This window comes from Stegodyphus dumicola, chromosome 7 (assembly GCF_044657685.1).
Source record: "Stegodyphus dumicola isolate Sdum_Otavi_A_Nest chromosome 7, ASM4465768v1".
Classification (NCBI taxonomy): Eukaryota; Metazoa; Arthropoda; class Arachnida; order Araneae; family Eresidae; genus Stegodyphus; species Stegodyphus dumicola.
Window position 1 is genome coordinate 202,995,057 of NC_140774.1, and position 15,249 is coordinate 203,010,305.

At 32.0% G+C, this 15,249-nt stretch overlaps 1 protein-coding gene across 1 annotated transcript in view; it reads right to left on the reverse strand.

The window, feature by feature from the left end:
* Positions 1 to 14,429, reverse strand: part of Glg1 (Golgi apparatus protein 1) — an 81,980-nt gene extending 67,551 nt beyond the window's left edge. Inside the window, exons 1-2 of the mRNA XM_035365384.2 lie at positions 14,098 to 14,429; positions 343 to 381 (exon numbers count right to left, since the gene is read on the reverse strand). Coding sequence (XP_035221275.1) covers positions 343 to 381; positions 14,098 to 14,388 — 330 coding nt within the window. The 5' untranslated portion in view covers positions 14,389 to 14,429. The remainder of the gene's footprint in view (positions 1 to 342; positions 382 to 14,097) is intronic.
* Positions 14,430 to 15,249: the final 820 nt, after the last annotated feature.

Below are 15,249 nucleotides of genomic sequence, written 5' to 3' on the forward strand. Positions count from 1 at the left end.
TTTGCATATGTTTATGATAGAGTTACTATTTTGGCAGTTTTTAAATCTTACTCATATCAATATGCAAGCTTAGAAATATTTTATATCCAGATAAAAATTATCACTCAAAATTATAATCTATTACATTACAAAATCTGATAAACATTTACTTCTACTATTTTTTAAATTGTTTACTTGAGGATTTCTAAATAAGATTGATTATTATAGACAAAAGAAAAACTAAATTTTATAACTTTGGGGGAAGGAACAGCCATATGTTTTTTCTTTACTGTTCAATAGAAATAATTTCAATAAAATATAGCTTTACTCCGCAAAGTGAATTTATAAGAATCAAATACTTACATGGTGACACTGAGGTGTTAGCTCTGCATCTTCTCTCCTCTGAAAGAGAAGTAAAAATACTACAATGTAAAATAAAATCAAAGTATTTTATGAAAAATGTTAAAAACAGGGGCAATAGGATACAGTCAAAAGTCGTTAATTCGGACACCCATTATCCGGAATGATCTATAATCCGGACCTCAAAGCTAAAATCTTTCTGTGCATGCGCCGCGTTGACGCACGCGCATAGGCATTTACGCGTGCGTACAAGACCTTTACGACTGAGCATATGTGTCTGCGCAAGCGCAGAATACGTTTTCGCGTGCGCGTTTAATGTATAACAGACGGCATAAGCTAAAATTATCTAATTAGCTATTTCAGTTAATGTTTCCTTAATCTTCAAATTGGATCTGGCTTATTATTTTTTGCAGACTGTAAGAGCAATTTTATAAAAGTAAACTTGAACTTTCAATTATGTCAAATAGAATTTCCGATGCTGGAGCTCCCAAAGGATCTAGAAAACGAAAGTATGTTTCGATGTCCATCAAACAAAAAGTGGAATTTCTACAAAAAATGGATAAAGGCATCTAACCGTTCTGAAATCTGTTTATCAATTTCACGCTGCTCTGCGCGGGTAGGGACGTCGCGGCGCACAATTAACTGGAAGTTGATCTGTCAGCACTATCCTTATCTTCAGGGCAGATGTTTTTATTTTATTCCGCTTATAATTCCTTACTAAATGTAGTATTTCATCTCGATGTACTCCGTCTTTGATATGATTTAAATCAAATTCCTCGTCATTATAAATATCACGAATACAAATCAAATAGTTTTCTGGTTGCAATTTTCTAATTTCGGCTATGCGTAATGTATGCTTTACGCATGCGCGTGTTGAAAGAAATGTTTAGTAAAGTAAGCAAATAAACATTAAGCTTCTTTTTTTGTAAATTTTGATACCCTTTAGATCATAATTGCTCATTATTTTATAAATTACGGTTTCATATTTTTAATTTTATAATTTCTGCATGCCATCTTACCAGATTTAAACTGATGATCTATAATGCGGAAAAATCGATAATCCGGAATCGCCGAAGTCCCGACGAGTCCGGATTAAAGACTTTTGACTGTATTTTAAATGTATAGATATAAGAAAATTCTAAAAATCTAAAATTTCCTTTTTATTATAAGAAGCTTTATACCTTTTTTAAATGATACACACATGCATTACAAACATAATGAGCAGTCTGAAGCTTTATTCCTGAAGCAGACATGCTTATTTGTGAACATGCTAGCAGCAAGTATTTACCACTCACATGTTCATTCATAAGCGTGTGTGCTTAAGGTTAAATGCCACAGTAACTTGGTTACAAATGAAGAAAAAGTTTTTTAGGTGTTAAAGGAATTTATTTTAGATGTATAGCACATAGATAGAAAATTATTACCAAGTTTTTATGAATTGATACCTTTCTACTAACTCTGATATATTTTTAAAATAAAATTTACACGAGTTTTTTAAGAACATTTTATTATTCAGGATTACATATATAAATATTTATTACATTACATACAAAACTCTTTGAGAATGCTGTAGTGCTTTAGCATATTACACTTAATACTTTTCAGTATACTTAGAATGAGCTAAAACTGCTCTTGCACCGATAAATCTCCTTCATGAGAGGCACACAAAAAAGGCAACATGGAAATGCTTTTTATTTGTATCATTTGGTTAATCAGCTTGAAAGTAACACTGATAACTAAAGAGCCCTGGATAAATATACACAGCAATCAGTTTTCAATAAAAAAAAAAAAAAAAGAGTTGCACAAATTTGGAACTGTACATCAGCCACAATGGCCAAAGAACAGCTGAAACTTCCAATATACACTCTCTCATATAATGAAAATATAACACAGCAAACTCTACAGTCCCATTACGATTTATTACAACTAAAAATAAACATACTCAGTCCAAAAAGAAACAGAAAAACAAGCAATGAATTTGGAATGCACTCAAGTATACCTGCGATATGCACACACCTGGATTGCTGCATAAATACTTGACATCTTAGGCAAAACCTCAGGCTCAACTTTTTGCACACCTTTAGTACAGTGAGGCTAACTTAATGGCATCATATCAATGTGCGAATTTTCCCTTCTTCCTTCTCCTTTTAATATTTGGGTATGGAGGTTGTATGTGGTGCCAAGTTAGGGCAATTCTTAGTTTGTTTCAGCAAAAAGATATTCGCAAGGAGAATCACAGTGGAAAAAAAAAAAAAAAAAAAGAGAGAGAGAGAGAAGAGAAGTGTGCATTTCTTACATAGGAGAAAAGAATATTAAAAACATGTAGTCCTAGTTGCAAAAGTAAAAATACAATACCGAAACAAACATTTCTGTACAACGTCGGTAACAAATTGCTAATGTTTTCGTGGAGGATGTGGATAATCAGATGGTGAACAGACTCAAGAAAAGTGATGCTTTGCCAGAAAAATAAGATTACACGGGAAAGTCCACTTAATAATGAAGTAAATGTCTATCTCGCTAAATTAGTGAAATATCGCCAAGCTTGTAATGGTTTCGGTGACTACATTTTGTAGCCAAATTTCGCAAGAAATTGCTAAAAGTCACCAAACTTGCTAACCATTTGGCAACATTTTGGTTTGGTCCATGTATAACTGTAGTTGGTACTACAACTGATCCCTATATACAACAGTATCTGACCCTTCTATGTAACTTCAAATGTAAATGCCTTCGAGTAATTTCGAGAAATGGAAGGTAATGGAAATTCTTCGACGGCTGGGGGAAACTATATAAGACCAGAAAAGAGCATTGGCTATAAGTTTTCATTTCAGCATTTCAGAGTATTGAAAAATCTCCGTGCAAGCTTTACTCTTTATATGCATTGCATTGTGTTTAACGTTCTCAGTTTGAAATGGTAACTACTGATTATGCTCTATCATCCTGGAAAGAGCTGCATGAGTACATCTGTGGAAAGTTCTAGAACTGTTAAGTGTTTCTTTTGGGGGAAAATAAATTTTATCAAGCTGTTATCAGTTCTGTGTGCATTCAATCCACTACAAACTCGTATACACTTAACAATATTTTCAGAGAAAATGAACTTGTAGACTTTTAAAATTAGACTGAAAATTTCAACAGAACTCTAAAATTTGCATTTATTGACCGGAAGTGTTATATTTAAAATTTAGATAATTTTATGATTTTTTTCACAAAATTATATTTCTTTTGCTAACCCTTTAATGCTTTCTTCTAATAAAGTCTTATCACCAGGCCTTTTTCTCTTTGAAGGAGAGGTTGGAGAATATGTAAGATATAAAAGTATGAAAGAAAAACTACCAAGTTTTATATAAGACTAGTACTTTTAATTCCTCATTTTAATTTGGCTACCTCTTCTTTCTGTTTTAAATTGTTTATAATTATTTTTTTAACTGTTTCTTTCTAAATTAATTCTTTTCATGTTTCTTATGTAATCTCACTGCAATCTGATGGATCTCGTCCAATCAAAGAAACTTTTTACTATAAATACTGCTTCAGTATTATGCAGACCTTTTTTCTCTACTTTGCTTGCCAATATGCATCCGTTTATCACCACTGTCTAAACAGATGTAACCTCTACAAAACTGCGGGGTGCGAGCTATAATGATTATATGTGAACCCATGTTAATTATGAAATAAAACTGTGTTTAAATTAATGTCACCTCTACTAAAGTTTTTTGTTACCGTCATCTTAAGTATCTATGCATCTGTTTATCTAATCCTCAAGTAATCTACAGAATTATTACATACATGAAAAAAAAGTTGACAAATTTCAAATTAAGATCATATATATAATTATTAAAGCCATGCAGTATGTTATGAAATTAATTAAATAATCGAGAGATAATAATTAAATCGAAATTAGATCATGAAAGGGCAGGAACTTCGCAAAAGGAAACATACATATCAAAATTCAAACAAAAACATTTCAAAATTGAAATAAAAAAACAATTCAATAAAATTAATAAAACTGATATAAAATATTTTAATCCCCGTGTGCGCGCCTGGTATCTCATATCCGGGGGGGGGGGGGCATATTCTTTCTTCCTTATCTCAATACCCCTTTCTTGGAAATGGACAAAATCTTTTGTAGCTGAATTCAAGGTCACATTCATGAAGCTGGGTGAGTGATTCTTCAAATACTTTTCTAGGAATTGTACAGTTTGGGTATGCGACACCCACGTACCTTCTTGCGTCTTTCAGATTTTCACCCTCACTTTCTTAATCAGCATGGCGCGGCATCTAAGTTATGATAAAGAAATGGAAAAGGTTGAGAAATATGCTAGAAACCATTTCAAGAGATGACAAAACATTTAGAAAAGAGGAGGAAAAATTAATAGATGAATGACACAACAACAATTATAATTCATCAACAGACAGTGATACAGACATGAATTAGAAAATCAATGAAATGATGAAAATTATGTTGATAAAAATGGCTTGGTATGGAAGAAAAACAAATTCCGAACGAATGTTAGGACTAGTTCTAAAAGCATTATCTTTAAAATTCTAGGAAATACTGGTTATTCGAAAAATCAACTGCGGCAGCAAATCATACTCACTTTGAAACTAAAAGAAAAAAATTCAGGAGATTACAACATGGAACCACCATCTAAAAAGGAGATTACAACATGCAACCACCATCTAAAAAGATGAAAAACTTTTACAGAAGATGCGCTGAATGCCCTAAAAACAACAACAGAAAGATACGGTTTCTGTGCGAGAAATGTAATATCAGTATTTGTATAGAGCACATGTGTTCTGTTTGCCAGAGATGTGCAAAATAATTGTATGTTGAGTACTTCATTTATTATATTTTTTAAAATATTCCAAAGTTCATCGTTTTTTATGTTAATCCACATTTATACTCATATTTAATACGGGGACTGGAAAGTAATATCATTTCTGCGCATGTCGACAACTAAGGGCAGAAGTGGAAGCAAATCCATGTCAAACACTCTTAACCAACCTCGGTTCACCATCCAAGAACATTTAAAGCAGAATGGAAAAATAGGCAAAGCAGGTGTTTAAGTCCCCCACAATCTGTCCGAAAAGAACAAAGCCAACCTATCCACCATCACATGCAACGTATTGCTTCAACAGCACCATACAGAACCATTTTTTGATCGTTTGATTAGTGGAGACAAAAAAATAAGTCCTATATGAGGCAGTTTTAATAAGTAATTTTCAAAAAGCAGTTTTAATAAGGGGTTACGAAGGGTTTACATCCCGAAAAGGCGCTTCTGGGTGTTTGATGGAGTATTCGCCGAATTGTTCATTTTGAATTGCTGAAACCTGAAAAAACTGTTAATATAGACCTTTATTGTGAACATTTGGATCTAGTGAACCAATCTTTAATCGAAAAATATCTGGCGATTATCAACGGAAAAGGCGTCCTTCTGCAACACGACAATGCATGATTGCACTGTGCAAGACGGACACTGGAAAAACATAATGAATTGGGGTGGGAAGTACTGCCTCACCCACCATATTCGCCTGATATCGCACCCTCGGATTTCCATTTATTCCGATCCCTACAACAGTTTCTTAGTGACAAAAAATTTGAAAATTTGGATGATGTCCAAAATGCCATCTCCAGATATTTTACTCAAAAATAAATTGATTTTTATCGGTCTGGGAATGAAATCGGCATACTAGATGGCAAAAGGTTGCTGATAACGAGGGTAATTAAAAATATGTTACACATTTATTCGTTTGAATTTAATGTAAGAAAGCGGCATTACTTTCCGGTCCCCCATTATATTAATGTAATTTAAAACCTGTTAATTGCTTTCGGGTATGACATACCCAGCGTGCCTTCTTGTGTTCGTAATTTTGGCACGCATGCTTGGGGGTAAAAAAATAAATTGTTGAAAATTTTTTTGCCTTTTACAAGAAGCAGCCAGAGAATTTTTAACACAGCCACATTTCTTAATTATAACTAGATAATTAATAATGGAAGCAAATCAAAATAAAAAATTAAAATGTCAATTAAAGCAACTTAATTAATCAAAGTGCAACAAAGTAATTTTTTTAATTTTTCTATAATTACAGTCAAAAGTCGTTAATTTGGACACCCATAATCCGGAATGATCTATAATCCAGACCTCAAAGCTAGAAACTTTCTGCGCATGCATCTCATTGACGCATGCGCGTAAGAATTTTACGGCTGCAAATATGCGCGTGCACATGCGCATAATGTGTTTACGCATGCGCGTTTAATGTATAACGGACGGTATAACCTAAGCTAAAATTATCTAATTCAGTTAATGTTGCAGATTGTGTTGTTCCTTAATCTTCGAATTGGATCCAGCTTATTATTTTTTGCTGACTGTTAGAGCAATTTTATAAAAGTAAGCTTGAACTTTTAATTATGTCAAACAGAATTTCCGATGCTGGAGCTCCCAAAGGATCTACAAAGTGAAAGTATGTTTTGATGTCCATCAAACAAAAAGTGGAATTGCTGCCAAAAATGGATAAAGGCATATCGTTTGTTTCTCTAACCATTCCGAAATCTGTTTATCAATTTCCCGCTGCTCTGCGGGGGGGGGGGATGCCGTTGCGCATAATAAATTGGAAGTTGATCTGTCAGCACTATCCTTATCTTCAGTGCAGATGTTTTCATTTTATTTCGCTTATAATTCCTTACTAAATGTAGTATTTCATCTCGATGTATTTCGTCTTTGATATGATTTAAATGAAATTCCTCCTCATTATAATTCACTTCCGATAGTGAGGAAAGTGACACAAAGTTATTGAAAACAAAAAAATTTCGATTGACAAATTAGTCAGTATTCTCAAAACAGCAATTATAGGACTTGAACAGCGGAACTAACTAAACAAGAAAAATAAAGTAAATAAATAAATATTAAGCTTTTTCTTTTGTAAATTTCAATACCCTTTAGATCATAATTGTTCTTTATTTCATAAATTATGTTTTCATATTTTTAATTTTAGAATTTCTGCATGCCATCTTACCAGATTTAAACTGATGATTTATAATCCGGAAAAATCGATAATCCGGAATCACCGAAGTCCCGACGAGTCCGGATTAACGACTTTTGACTGTATTGTAAGACAAAATTTTTAAAAAGTTTCTCATTTGAGAATGAATATTTCAGCTAATTGCTTTCGATTTCCCCTGCGGTTATTCTAGTTTACTCAATCTATTTTTATAATCTTTTTTATTTATATTATGGGATCACATCAGAGCAGGTTATATCTTGGTACTTAATTAAATTATAATATTTTTTAATTTAGTTTGTTGCACTTTTAAAGCACTTTGATGGGAAAATTATGCAATTTAAGTAAATAAATTCTCGCCAGGACATTATTTTTGAAAGTAATAAAAATAATTGGCTGATCATTGGAATATGGTAACTGGTAGTTTGGCGACATTTTGGAAGCGATAAAGGTTACTACCTAGGACTTTGGTAATAATGTGAGAAGTACTCAGTTCCGATTACACATTATTTTGTGTGAGGGAAATGAGATCACGAGATATGTCATGTGACATTAATGGACGAATTACAGTTCTTTAATCGGAAAAGGGGGGGAATTTGGAAAACTGTAGTACTATATTATTTTATATTAAGCTTCATTGTGTGTTGTGTGAAATAGTGGAAGTGTGCGTGCCATGTAATGAAGATTCTGAAGATTAGGTAAGTTAGTATTTTTACTCATTTGAGGATATTATTTTTATGCATTGTTCTAAATGTAAGGAGTAAATAAATTAATATGATATTATTGGAAAATTGTTATTAGCAATGATTTAGTTTAAAGTAAAGGATTGTAATCTAATTTTTATTAATTTAATGTATGTGCTTATTTATATTTTAAGTAGTGTTTTTTAATTTAATTATATTTTAATTTAATGATCGTGATTTTGTGAGTTATATGTTTGTATTATTTTGGAATACGTTTCAGTAGAATACGTTAAGTATTTTCATGCATTTTCGTGAAATTTTTCTAATTTATGAGAAAAAAGCAGTGTACATGGATATAGTGAAGAGTGTGCGCTATGCCATTTTTGTGCAATTCTGGGATGTTTTTTTAAGTAAAAATAAGTCGACGTGTACATGGTTTAGTGATATTTTAATGAAATGATAGTTATTTTGTGAATTTAATGTTTGTAGGAATTTGGTATACGTTTAAGTTGAGGTAAATGTGTATGGAAATAATTTAAATATTTGACACTAAGTATTTGTAACCATTTGTAATGTTTGCGGTATGAATTCGTAGGTGATGTTTATAATATAATAGATAATTTAGAGGTAAAAGTTTTTAGATATTTTATTTATTTTATATGTGGAAATGTTCATTCTTGGAAAGGGTATATACTTTTTCGCGATCAGGTAATTTCATATATGTGCTTTTTACCAAGTTTAAAGATTCACAGAATTTTTTTGCATTTTCGTGCAAATTTTTGTAATTTATGAGAAAATAGCAGTGTAGATGGATAAAGTTAAGAGTGTGTGCAATGCCATTTTTGTGCAATTCTGGGATTTTTTTTAAGTAAAAATAAGTCGATGTGTAAATGGTTTATGTGTATGTGCTATTCTGAAAAACGCGCAAGGAATTTGCAATTGTGCACTTTTTCTCAATTTTGCAGTTAATATTTGTCATGATTAAGCAGTTTTGTTACATAAAATTTCTAGCATAAGCGTAATTCGGCTAGTAGATTGTTGGAAAAAGTATTCAGTAAATAAAAAGAAAAATGTCTTTACTTCATGAAGACAAAATGGCGGCGAAAAAAAAAAATAGAGGGTTGCTGTAGCAGAGTTGGTTGCCAAATTTTCGCCAAAAAAATCGCCTGGTTACCATAATCCAAAGATCAACCAAATAATTTTACAATAAGTTTAAACATTTGCAAATTAAAATGAATTGCATTGAGAAATACGGTTAAAGTAGATTGAAGGGTGCCCCTTGTATTATCGCAAAGTTGTTGTTTTATTTATGGTAACCTGAGTAGCTGAATGATGTGGAAACCCTATTATGACGTAATCGATCGCGTGTTGCCATAAATTTTGAATGGCGGGAAATAGATTTGTAAGGGCTTGTGGTGCGTGTTGTTTAGGAAGTAAGGTAAAAATCCTAGGAGAGCGCATACCCTGTCGACAAACTGGGAAAGTGCACACTGCTTCACACGTTTCTAAAAATCCCAACTTGAAAATAACAAGTCAAAGAATTGCACAAATTCGGTATCCATGTTTCATCAACCTATTTCCACTTAAAAAACATCAGAGATTTGCACAAACTGGACATTGCACACTCCCTTGACTTTGTCCACATACACGTCGATAAGCGCCATAACTAAAATCATTGGTTCCAAGGATGTGAGCTCTGCTAGGATCAAACCAAGAAGTACATTGCTTGTTTTGTGGTTTAAGTGGTAGAATGGTTGAATGCTGTAAGATTGATTTGAATTTCTGTATGATTTGAAATGAAAGGGGAAAAGTGCATTAATCGACAGGTGTGTAAATGAAGGTTTACTTAGTAGCCATTATAATGTCCTGTTTGTAGGAAGGAAATGCGTATGGTTGAACATCTGAGGATATTTTTCACTCTTATTTTTGTGAATTTACGTGACAACGCTCATATACGGATTCTAGTTCAGATAATTTAAAGAAGTTTTTGGATGCTAATATTGTATGAATGAATTAACCTATAAAGTATCCTTAATAATATATATATATGATATTAAGATAAGAGATTTTATGAAAATTACCATGACAGTTACAGTATTTGGTTGATCTTTACATTATGGTAACTTGGCGTTTTTTGGCGAAAATTTGGCGACCAACTCTCCTACAGCAACCCTCTATTTTTTTTTCCCGCCGCCATTTTGTCTTCACAAAGTAAAGACATGTTTCTTTTCTTTTTATCTACTGAACACTTCTTCCAACAATCTACTAGCCGAATTACACTTATGCTAGAAATTTTATCAAACAAAACTGTTTAATCATGACAAATATTCACTGCAAAATTGGGAAAAAGTGCACAATACCATACTCCTTACGCGTTTTTCAAAATAACACATACATATAAACCATGTACACGCCGACTTATTTTTACTTAAAAAAACATCCCAGAATTGCACAAAAATGGCATTGCGCATTATCCATGACTAAGGCCAGAAGCAATGGCTTCTTTATTATGCAGGCACCTAATAGGTGACTACCATTGCCTCCTATGAACTACATCCATACCTTCTCCGGGATTCGCACACTCTTCACTATATCCATGTACACTACTTTTTTCTCATAAATTAGAAACATTTCACGAAAATACATGACAATTTTCGGAATCTTTAAACCCGGTAAAAAGAACATATATGAAATTACCTGATCGCGAAAAAGTATTTACCCTTTCCAAATATGAACATTTCCACATATAAAATAAATAAAATATCCAAAAACTTTTACCTCTAAATCATCTATTACATTATATACGTCACCAACGAATTCATACCGCAACCATTACAAATACTTAGTGTCAGATATTTAAATTATTTCCATGCATGTTTACTTCAACTAAAACGTATACCAAATTCCTACAAACATAAAATTCACAAAATAACTATAATTTAATTAAAATAATCACTAAACCATGTACACGTCGACTTATTTTTACTTAAAAAAACATCCCAGAATTGCACAAAAATGGCATTGCACACACTCTTCACTATATCCATGTACACTGCTTTTTTCTCATAAATTAGAAAAATTTCACTAAAATACATGACAATTTTCTCAATCTTTAAACCCGGTAAAAAGAACACATATGAAATTACCTGATCGCGAAAAAGTATTTACCCTTTCCAAATATGAACATTTCCACATATAAAATAAATAAAATATCCAAAAACTTTTACCTCTAAATCATCTATTACATTATACACGTCACCAACGAATTCATACCACAAGCATTACAAATACTTAGTATAAAATATTTAAATTATTTCCATGCACGTTTACTTCAACTTAAACGTGTACCAAATTCCTACAAACATAAAATTCACAAAATAACTATAATTCAATTAAAATAATCACTAAACCATGTACACGTCGACTTATTTTTACTTAAAAAAACATCCCAGAATTGCACAAAAATTGGCATTGCGCACACTCTTCACTATATCCATGTACACTGCTTTTTTCTCATAAATTAGAAAAATTTCACGAAAATACATGACAATTTTCTCAATCTTTAAACCTGGTAAAAAGAACATATATGAAATTACCTGATCGCGAAAAAGTATTTACCCTTTCCAAATATGAACATTTCCACATATAAAATAAATAAAATATCCAATAACTTTTACCTCTAAATCATCTATTACATTATACACATCACCAACGAATTCATACCGCAACCATTACAAATACTTAGTGTCAGATATTTAAATTATTTCCATGCACGTTTACTTCAACTAAAACGTATACCAAATTCCTACAAACATAAAATTCACAAAATAACTATCATTTAATTAAAATATAATTAAATTCAAAAACACTACTTAAAATATAAATGAGCACATACATTAAATTAATACATACATAAATACCCATTTCGAATTCACTTTAGTTACGGCCATGGGATCCAAAAATTCACGAACACTGTTTCACACAACACAGAATAAACCCAAATATAAAATTTCCAGATTTTTTCCTGATTTCCCCTCTTTTCCGATTAAAGAACCGTAATTCATCCATTAATATCACATGACATATCCCATATCTCTCATTTCCCTTACACAAAATAATGCGTAATCGGAACTGAGTACTGCTCACATTATTACCAAAGTCCCAGGTAGTAACCTTTATCGCCTCCAAAATGTCGACAAACTACCAGTTACCATATTGTAAAGATCAACCCAGTATTTTTGTTCAAAAGCAGGCTCTAGCCATTTATACGCATTATCCATGACTAAGGCCAGAAGCAATGGCTTCTTTATTATGCAGGCACCTAATAGGTGACTACCATTGCCTCCTATGAACTACATCCATACCTTCTCCGGGATTCGAACCCATGCCCTTCAGCACAGCAGTAAGAGTCATTAATCACTTTCCTGTCTGGACAGCACATAGTTACAGTATTTATTCATATCAAAAACAGTCTAGAACTAAAAATCTTGGCTATTCATATTCTAATAAAACAAGGTATTTTCCATAAACAATGAGAAATAAATATTGAAATTTAAGTTAAATTTATTTATAAGCCTATTAATTGGATATTTAAGAAGGAAATACATGCATCCTTAAAGTTAGCGGAGACGAAAGTATCCCTACTACAGTGATGTTGCGAACTGCGAGCCGAGGCCTTGAGTTAAGTTCGAAAGGATGCTAGTATAACACACACCTATAATTTCAAATTACATTTTAAAATTTTCATATATATTCACCTTATGATTACATACTTTTTTTTTAATAAAAAAGAGAGATACATGTGTGATGCTCTTATCTTTTAAAGTCATTTACTCGACAATTTTTCCCAGACTTTCCCAGGAACAACGCTATACTAAATTGAAAGCCATAAGCGGAACAATATGTGTGTGGGGAAATTGCTTGAGGTAGTGAATAATTCTGCACAGGTGGTGGATGATATTCAATGTAGGTGTGCACAAGAATGTTATTCTGGGGTTTCGAGAAAAGAGAGACAATTTCGGATGAGAATGCACTTCCGACGCGAATGAATTCGCAAAATTGATAGTCAGATATGTTCTCTGAATGAATGAAAGCAAGAAATGCTTTACGTAAAGGAAATTATCTGATAATTAAAAATTATCTGGTAGTGAACATTTTTAAGTTCATAAGTTGTGTAATTTCTTTCAAACAAACAGCATTTAAGTATATGCAGAAATCTAATACCTATATGCTCTTCATTTCGTTATTTTTAAATGTATCATTTTTATACCCAGCATATAACTCACACCCATAGATTTCAATCTTATTTTTTTGTATTAAAAGTATGCATTATACCCCGGAATATATGGTAACCAGCAGTGCAGTTATCACATGCGCACATATGAGAAATGTTTACAGTTCTGCATATTTAAAATACACAGACTTTAATTATTTTCTCGTATCAGTACAAAATTATAACAGAATATAACATATTATGTTACATCATTCTGTTATCAGTACAAAATTATAACAGAATATAACATATTTTGTCTATTTAACGGAATATAACTATTCTATTTGTATATATTCTGTTATAACAAGTTTTTGTACTGATAACACTACAGTAGTATTAATCAATTTTTAAATTACGTATAATTTTTACACAACAGCAACCATAACACTACATTGAGTTGACAACTTGCCAACATTCTGCCGGTCGCTGCGTAATCTAAAGAACGTGCCAGTAATTATCATTAACAAGTTAGCATAGGGTAATATCTCTTATTAATTTGTTTCAGCAAAAAAGGGGGGAAAGAATGCCTTTAGTGATAAGAAGCAGGAAATGCGGAATGAACACGTATACTATTTTAATGTTCAAGCAATTTCATCAACTGACAACCTAAAAAGTAGCAATAAAATCCTGGTTTAAATATAATCTAAAAACTCAGATATTTTACAAACAATTCATTTATGTACAGAGAATCAAATTTACAATTTTGTTTAGATGCGATGCATACCACCCCTCTAACAGAAAACGTATAAAAAAATTACATCGCTTATGAAGAATGATATGAAATACAAGACTCAACACATAAACTATTACCTTATCATTCTGCAAACAATCAAGAACAGCAAAATTATTATTTAAAATACTAGCGGGACAAATTCGTCTAATATCGTCTGTACATTCCGGAGTCTCCGCTAATTTAATCCTTGGTGTCTGAGTTGTAGATGCTTTGAAGCGAGGCTTTATATTTGGCAATTTTACATCCCTAGGCAATATATTTTTTACAGGAACAGAAGATTCTAACGAGAATACAGTTGAGAACAATGTAAAAAGTCCAATATAAAACATGACATTTAATTTCACACTCCTCATTAGTTTGTCATCCATCCTGAATAAGTAGCGTTGAGACGTCTAAGAGTCTCCTAGTTTAATATGAGGAACACCGGCATACGTTTCTCTCATGCATATAAAAACATATGGTACCGTTTGAACATGCGCCGTTGACTGTAATTTGAAGAAGCAATTAATAAATTTCAGAATTCTAAGAAGAAAAACTAGAATAGACAGGAGTAATTTTGCAGAAATATCGCTTAAAAATACTGTCACATATTATTTATTACACATATTTCTTATTTAAAAACAAAATAAAAAAAGCTGACGTAGAACGATTTAAATTTGGGGTAAAGTTAGGGGAACAATTATGGTGGCGACAATTTAGCTCCTTTTAAGAATATTTTCGACATTTTATTATGCCAACAGATAAGCAAATATTAATAAATAAACAGCTAAGGTGATGATATTTTGTGAACAAGCTGCCCGATTTGCTACTACGAAAAATCTCTCAGTAGGGAAAAGCAGCGGTTCTTAGCCTTTTCAGAACCTCATTGAATCTGAAAATAAGCTCTCCTGTTCCTTAAAATATGTATGCATAATTTTTATTTAAGAAAAAACATTTAATGCATAAACAAATGCTGCATTATTTACACTATATCTTACTACTACGAGTATATAACATAAAAAGCAATATTTAGATTTTAATGGCTAGGTTATTATTGTTTATTCATAAAAATTCTATTAAAACGAGGCTCTTTTTTTAAAACAGCCACGCGTAAATTATCAGATTCATTTAAACAATTCCTGGCTTCTATTTTGATGTGCAAAACTGCTGAAAATCCCATTTCACTAAGGTAAGTGTGGTAAAAGTGTGTTTAGTATTGCTTTTGATTGTTGTGAATATGTTTCTGAACA